At 42.3% G+C, this 7,240-nt stretch overlaps 1 protein-coding gene across 1 annotated transcript; it reads left to right on the plus strand.

Moving 5' to 3' along the window:
• Positions 1-386: 386 nt before the first annotated feature.
• Positions 387-5,887, plus strand: VCPKMT (valosin containing protein lysine methyltransferase; the record flags this gene model as incomplete). The annotated part of the gene is made up of 5 exons (XM_019519879.1): positions 387-538; positions 795-867; positions 2,016-2,135; positions 3,278-3,381; positions 4,769-5,887. Coding segments are annotated over 5 exons (459 nt in total), but the record flags the coding sequence as incomplete, so codon positions are not given.
• Between the last annotated feature and the right edge of the window lie 1,353 nt (positions 5,888-7,240).

Consider the following 7,240-nt stretch of genomic DNA (forward strand, 5'->3'; position numbering starts at 1 on the left):
CGCTGAGGTGGGGGCGGGGCGCAGCTGAAGTGAGGTGAGGTCGGTGCGGGAGGGGGAGGGGCGCAGGTGAGGTGCGGGAGCCCCACGCCTTTGGGCCTGCCCGTGCCCGCACTGCCCTGTGGGGGGTCCCTGGAGCCCGGCATCGTCCCCAGCTGCCGGGGAGCGTGGGGCTGAAGGACGAGCCATTTCTGGTCCAGCTGAGGGACTGCGCAGGGCGCCTGTGCATGGCTCCAGTTTGGCAGGCATTTCCCTTCTAAGCAGCATGGCACGCGCCCCCCGCCCCATGGTGCATCAAATGCGCGGGCGCGACGTCCGCCTGCGACACCTGTCCCCATAGAAGAGTTGGGGGGGCCGGGGTTTTGTCCGCTGTCATTAGGTGACATGTCACAGATGTTTGTTTTTCTGACCCCAAACTGTCGTTTTGCAGGGCCAACGTCACGGTCACCGATCTCGAGGAACTTCAGGATTTGCTGAAGTTGAATATCGAGACCAACAAGCATCTTCTCACAGGCTCGATTCAAGCCAAGGTACTGAAATGGTTTGTATGATCTTTTAATTTTCGTTAAAAGTCAAACGTGTTCAGGTAGACAAGCCCTTGCAACTGGCAAAGTGGCCAAACAGGATTTGGTATAAAGGGGAAATGCCTGTGAACTATATAGTAGATGAAGTGGTGGGAGAATTAAGCCTCAAAATCAAACGGGTTTCTTATTTTTTTTGCTATGTAATCAATTTTTTAAACCTCTTGTTTTTGTATTATTGAAGGTTTCTTTTGCATTTCTCTCTGGTTTTTCTAGGGGTGAAGACGTAACAGAATTTCTGCCTCCACCAGATTACATCCTGATGGCTGATTGCATTTACTATGAAGAGGTAACTTAGTGACACCTATACGAATACTTTGCATGGAAGGGATTGCATTTCTGGGACTTGATGTGAGCAGTTTTGCAAGATGCACTGAAATCTCTCAAAATAAATCCTACCGTGACATCTCGGTTCTTAGATCTAGAAGGAAATCATTGAGCTGTGCATTAAACAATGACTTAAAAGCTGTTGTTTTAAGACCAAGCAAGTTAAATTCTTTAACCGACTTGAAGCTATCTGGGAAAATGCCTGGCACTGGTCTTTTTAAGATCAATAATTCAGAACTGTTCCTCGTTTTTTATTCCATGAAGATGAAAGGTAGAAGGGAATAAGATGCTGCTAATTGATACTGGAGAGTCAGTAGATATTGCAAGAGATAATGTTGACTTTGTCAGCATCCTTTCCCGTGGGGATTGCCTAGGCAGGGCAGAAAAGCGGAGAACCAGACTGCTAAAGCTCTGTCAGGAGACCTGAAAGGGGCTATAGCCAAGACCAGGAGCAAGGGGGTAATGTGAGAGAATCAATTCAACTCACCTTGCCCCAGTTCTCTTACCAGCCTCCAGCTCCTTCGAGCCTCATGCTTACAAAGGCACGGAGGGCTGTGTAGCTCCAAACCACATCTATGAATTCAGTGCACTTAAAATTAATCTTTACATTTTGAGAATAAACCTCATTAACTCTTCCTCATCCTGAATACTTAAAGGAAACATAGTTGAGTAAATAGAGTACCTAAAGCAGGGGTGGGCAAAATGCAGCCCACAGGCCAGATGCCATCCACTAGGCTATTCTAACCAGCCTGCGGGTCCCCTAAAAAAATTAGAAAATTAATACTGATCTGCCCCTGACGCCTGTCATGCGGCCCTCCGCCCAAAATAATTGCCTGCACCTGACCTAAATCTTAAACAATCAAGAAGATAAAGCTGACCTGCATCTGTAAAGTGACCATTATTTTCTGAACCTTTGCTTTGTAACCTTTTTTTCTATTTATCTTATCTGTTCTCTGGTTGTCCCGTGTCCTACATAAGGAACTAAATATAACAGCCTGAAAATTGAAACAAGAAGGGGACTGGTTCAGTGAAAGCTGTCTCTAATTACAGAATATAGTACAAATTAAGTGAATTTTGAAGTGATAAATACTTAACCTCTTTTTTTGGCAGTCATTGGAGCCATTAGTGAAGACCCTGAAAGACCTTTCAGGTCCTGATACCTGCATTATATGCTGTTATGAGCAAAGAACTATGGGTAAAAACCCTGAAATAGAGAGAAAATACTTTGAGGTAAGTATCCTTTGCAGTTTTTCAGTCTTAAACACCATTTTTTTGTGTACATAAGGAATGTAAATTGATTCGGGTCAGTTCCCTCACCTGTATCTGTCAGTAAAAGATCAGTCAATTTGTAGAGGGAAAATTCCATGTGACCATGGATGGAAAAAAATAGAAAAAAGTTGGTCATCAACTTCTTAAATTGCGTTCTTTAATTTATTAGTAGATGGCAGCAACATGCCTAAATTAAATCTAGGTGGTTGGTTTTTTTCCAAAGCGAACCACTACTCAGTGAATTTCTCCAAGTTATAACAGAGACTGTAGGGATGTACCTCTGAAGAATTTAGCCTTATATCTTGAAAGCTCAGTGACAGAACAGCCATTGAAAATGAGCACTGAGACGCAGAGAATTAGGGAAAAGAGAGCAAGGGTTTCATATAATGTCTGTACATACTAATGATATCTGTTTGAAGGGAATTGTTTTAACTTCTGGATGTATTTCAGTGTGTTGGCTGTAATGAAGCTTTGAGTAGCTGGGGATTTCATTACATGAGGAATACTGTTTTAATGCCGCAGGTAGATTGATACTGATGTCAGAGCTTGTACCCCCACAGTATACACATGAAAGAGATGGGCATTTCCAGCTCAGTTCTTCATCTTTTGGATTTTTTTTTTTTTGTCCTTGGTTTGCCAGAATCCAGACCTTTTCACTTTTCGGGTAGAGAGAACAGCCTGTCTTTCTTTCCACTGTTGCTTAGGAAGGTTGGGGGGAAGGTGAGATGCTGGCATTACATGATGTAGTTCAATATGGGTTTATTGCTTGGAAATGAGCAACTGGAGGTTTGAGGAATTGAAATACTTTGATTGGAAGATCCAGTTTATTGATGCTTTTAAATTTTGGGAAGCAATGCCTCACTCTGGATTGGCACAGATAAATGAAAATGAATGTGCAGCTTGATGCAAATCACTTATCCAGTTGTGTAAGGTGTTGGGGGAAGGCCTTGACACATCAATACTTTGTGCTATATTGGTTCCTAATGGGCAGTTGCTTTCTGCTGAAAACTGGAGGACCTCCTGTGAAACTTCATGAAGTCTGTTGCAGATGTCAACCGTGCTAGGAATATCTTGCTTATTACCTTTGTTGGTTTTAATGACAGCTGCTTCAGATGGACTTTGAGTTGGAAGAGATTCCCCTGGAACAGCATGATGAGGAGTATCGGAGCGAAGACATTCTTATCTTGAACATCCGAAGGAAAAAACAGTAGAGTATTTTTCCTGGCTCCTCAGATACTGTCTTTTGTCTTGAATCATTTGTTCTGGCAGGGAGAAGATGGAGATAATGTTTAGTTACTGTTCCAAGTGCCCCAGTGAATAGTAGTTACAAATAAGCTATGTATCCAGCACTCAAGACTTTTAGGCTAATTACTTAACAGGGTTAAGGATGCTTAATACTTCTAGGAGGAGCCACATTCATTACAGCTTGGAAACAACCAAATGGAAACCAACTTCCTTGAAGATATTTGTAATAATGGGAGGGGTCAAATGACAGTGCTTAACTGCAAAGGCAGCAGCCTGTTGGTCACCTGAGAAGTTGAAGTGTTACCTAAATGGATAGCAATCACTGATGTAATTGTGCCAGAAAAAGGGCTTTAGCTTTCCAAACGCATAATGTTTGAGGGTGAATTTAAAAGTTAAAGCAATGCTACAGGCCTCTGCTCCAGTTCACTGGGTCTCAACCTTTTTGACTTGAGGCACCACTTGGACGATGCCAGCTCTTAGTTTTTACTCTGTTTCTTATTACAGATAAGTACAACAGCAATTCTTCTGTTGCAGAGAACTCAGAGAGACCATAACATGGCAGAATATTTTTAACACTTTGAATTCCTATTTGAAATCTCTGGATTTATCTTGAGAGTCATGCTTGTGCACCCAACAGTGCTAACATTGCTTGGCACCCTGCAGTGGCTTTGAAAATGTATTAAGACACCCCAAGCAGAGAATCATCGTTCTAATCACATATGAGGGCCCCAATTTTCAGAAATTTGTGGTATCGAAAGAGAGAGGTTGTGAGATTTTAGCCACATTTTAGAGAGTGAGTGTGAGAGTGTGTGTGTGTGTGTGTGTGTGTTTATATAGTCTGTCTGAAATGTATGTTCCTTTTCTGTCCTTCGGAGCTAATTCCAGTAAATCCAATCAGCCCAAAAAAGGGTACAATTATATTCAGGGGATTGATAAAGTAAGCAAACAGCTTGTTGGTTCTTCCCACCAAGTGTTATGATAAGAAAACATAACTCAGCGTGCTTTTGTCAGTAATTCCCCCTTGTTGCTGAGTATTTCGTCTTTTCTAGTGATTAAAGAATCAGATTATCTTTTCAGATGCAGAGTTTTAAAGGAGACATCTAGATTCTTGCAGCTTGCTCTGCTTTGAGAATTGGGACCTACTGAATAGTTGCTTGTTTCTCTGGAATAAAACAATAGCTGGCAAAACCTCAACCGTTAGCTCATGTAATAAAATACTTTAATGTCTTGCACTTGTCTTGAATTGCAAAGTACAAATGCTTCGGCAAAGAATTATAGGATGTGCGTTTTATTATAGCATCTGAAAATGTTTGTCCTCTATTGAAACATTGTCTTGGTATCTCTTGCAGGGAAACCTAGCAGATTTTAATTAATAGAATTCTCGTCTATCAACATAAAAAGAAGCTACCTCCCTCGAAACCTCTCTCCAAACTGTCCTATGTTGTGATTTCTACAGAACATTTGGGCTGCTAAAACTCTGAGACTAGTATTGTCTCAAAGCTGCTTTGTACTCCCCTCATCTGTTGTTATGTCTTTGTTCTTATGTTTAGATTCTGAGCTCTTTCAGGCGGGGACCAACTTTTTGTTCTGTATGTGGACAGTGGGGTTCTGGTCCTTGATCCATGTTATTGACTTGTATCAGTACAGTGTTTTGTATCTCTCCAACTATCTGCATCCATTTTCACACATTCCAGTGCCTGCTGTAGTTTTGATGCTATCCATCAGATCTCTGGAAACTTGTTAGCATTGGCTAGATTTGTGTTTTAGGCCTGAATGATATCACAGACACTTTGTACTTGAAGAGTAATTTTTTTCTGGTTGTCATGACAGAATAGATGCATATCAAGCATTTGAAAACAAATGGGCCATTGAAAACCTGTGTGTTTTAAATATTTTTACATAATTTTTCATTACGAGATCTTTGACCATGTTATCTGATTTCTCTGGCAACAGCTAGAGCTCTGGAGAGAAGAGAGAGATTATAAAATAACACCACAAAGCAACTGTCTCCAAAGCTGTCTGTGACTTGTCTACAGAAGGAGGGTTTGGCATAAGGTGTAAAGAGAAACTGGGTCAGTCAGGACAGATCCATAGACAGCAGCCTCCTAAGAAGACAGCCATGATCTCTTGATACTGAGAGTAGCCTCACTGTGAGAGAGTCTGAAATAGGACTTGTGTTTAACTTAGACTGATGATGTCTTTTGTTACATGTATGAGACAGTGGCTTAGCTGGGAGTGCCACTCCTGAGTTGGTGGTATATGGCGTGCTGAGTACAAAAAACAGATTCAGGGGCTCTGTAAAGAAGCCTGTCAGAGGGGGAGAGCATGTAGGAACCCGCTTTTCCTAAGAGGAAAATTCTTTCTCCAGACTGAGGTCCACTGTAAAACAATCCCAAATATCTGTGTATGCTGCTCAATAAAGTATTTCTGTCATGGTGGGCCTGGGTTGGGCTCCATGCTGCATTTAATCTGTATGTTAGTATGTAGTTGCAGTAGCATTTAGAAGGCAGGATGTCAAACTGTTAGGTGCTGTACAAGGAAAGCAGAGACATGGTCCTTGTCTTACATGAAATGGTTCTGCTTAACTTCACATCAATTTTTTTTAGAGGCAGTTTGCCGTGTTAGTCTGAAGTTAGGCAGAAGATGGAGTAGGGTGGCACTTCGGCAACTAAGTGGCATGAGCTTTTACAGAGGCGTGATCTTTTACACCAGGCCTTGACTGGCTTGAAGAGATGAAGGATCAATAAAGAACAAGGCCAACTAGACCCACACTGCCACTGCAGCTGCCACTAGTTCGCATTTCTGGCTGAGAGGAGTCCACGCTTGGTCCAAGCCCCGCTTGAGGGCTCTGGTGAGTTTGTTATCCCTGATAAAGCAGAATAGCAAGCCTTTTATTAGGCCTGGTTGCTGATTTCTGACACTGGCTTCTGTTTACTGTCCATCAAAGCATTCCTTGCATTCAGTAGAGCTGCATAATCCTTGGCTCTGCAGCAAGGCCAAGGTGGCTTGTGTTCTTGTGGTAGGTGTCCTTACAACGCGTGCTCTAGCCTCTGATAAAAGGCACTCACTCCATTAAGCTTTGTCTAAACAGAAAGTTACTGGCATGGTTCTACTCATAGATGCTCCTTGTGCTGATGCTGAGTACAGCTGAGATGGAGACAGGACTTCTCAGGGCATCAGGTACTCTGTGGTAACTGTGTGTGCACACTCTTTCCCTGCCATAAATGAAAATAAAACTGGAGTAACTTGGCCATCTGTCATTGAATCCTGTTGCTGTGGGTTGGCTTCCTTTCTGTTGCTAGGTGGTAATGGCATATGAATTGGTGAATACTACAGTATGGCTGATGTGTGGTAAATTCCATCACCCCCTAGTCTGGTCAATTCCATGTCCATAATCTCCCTTAATTCTGCAGTGTCTGTCTGGGGAGGTGTACTAGTATGACTGTAACCATGTAACTATGTAGGTCCATCTCTGAGTAGCCATTCAAATTTAATTCTGCTCCTGTTAAAGTCTAACTCCAAGCTTTTTTTGGAAATTCCATCCAGGGTGGCTAGGGGAACATGGAAGGTAGTAGCAATGGTAAATGAACATGCCTCCCAAGTTGAGTGGCGCTTGTGTTCTCTTCCCATAAAAGTCCTCGGTCACTCCGGTTGAATGGTAGTTTGTGTGGGTACTAAGAGCTTCCCTGGCTAATCCAGGACTGGAAACTGCATTTTCAATAACCGTGTTTAAATGAAGTGGACTAATGTCCTTTGAAATTTTAAGTGTCACTATTTTTCTGACTGCAAGAGTTCAGCTTTCTAAAAAAAAAAAAAAAAAA

The sequence above is a fragment of the Gavialis gangeticus genome, unplaced genomic scaffold (genome assembly GCF_001723915.1).
Source record: "Gavialis gangeticus isolate Ggan-Ray unplaced genomic scaffold, GavGan_comp1, whole genome shotgun sequence".
Lineage (NCBI taxonomy): Eukaryota > Metazoa > Chordata > Crocodylia > Gavialidae > Gavialis > Gavialis gangeticus.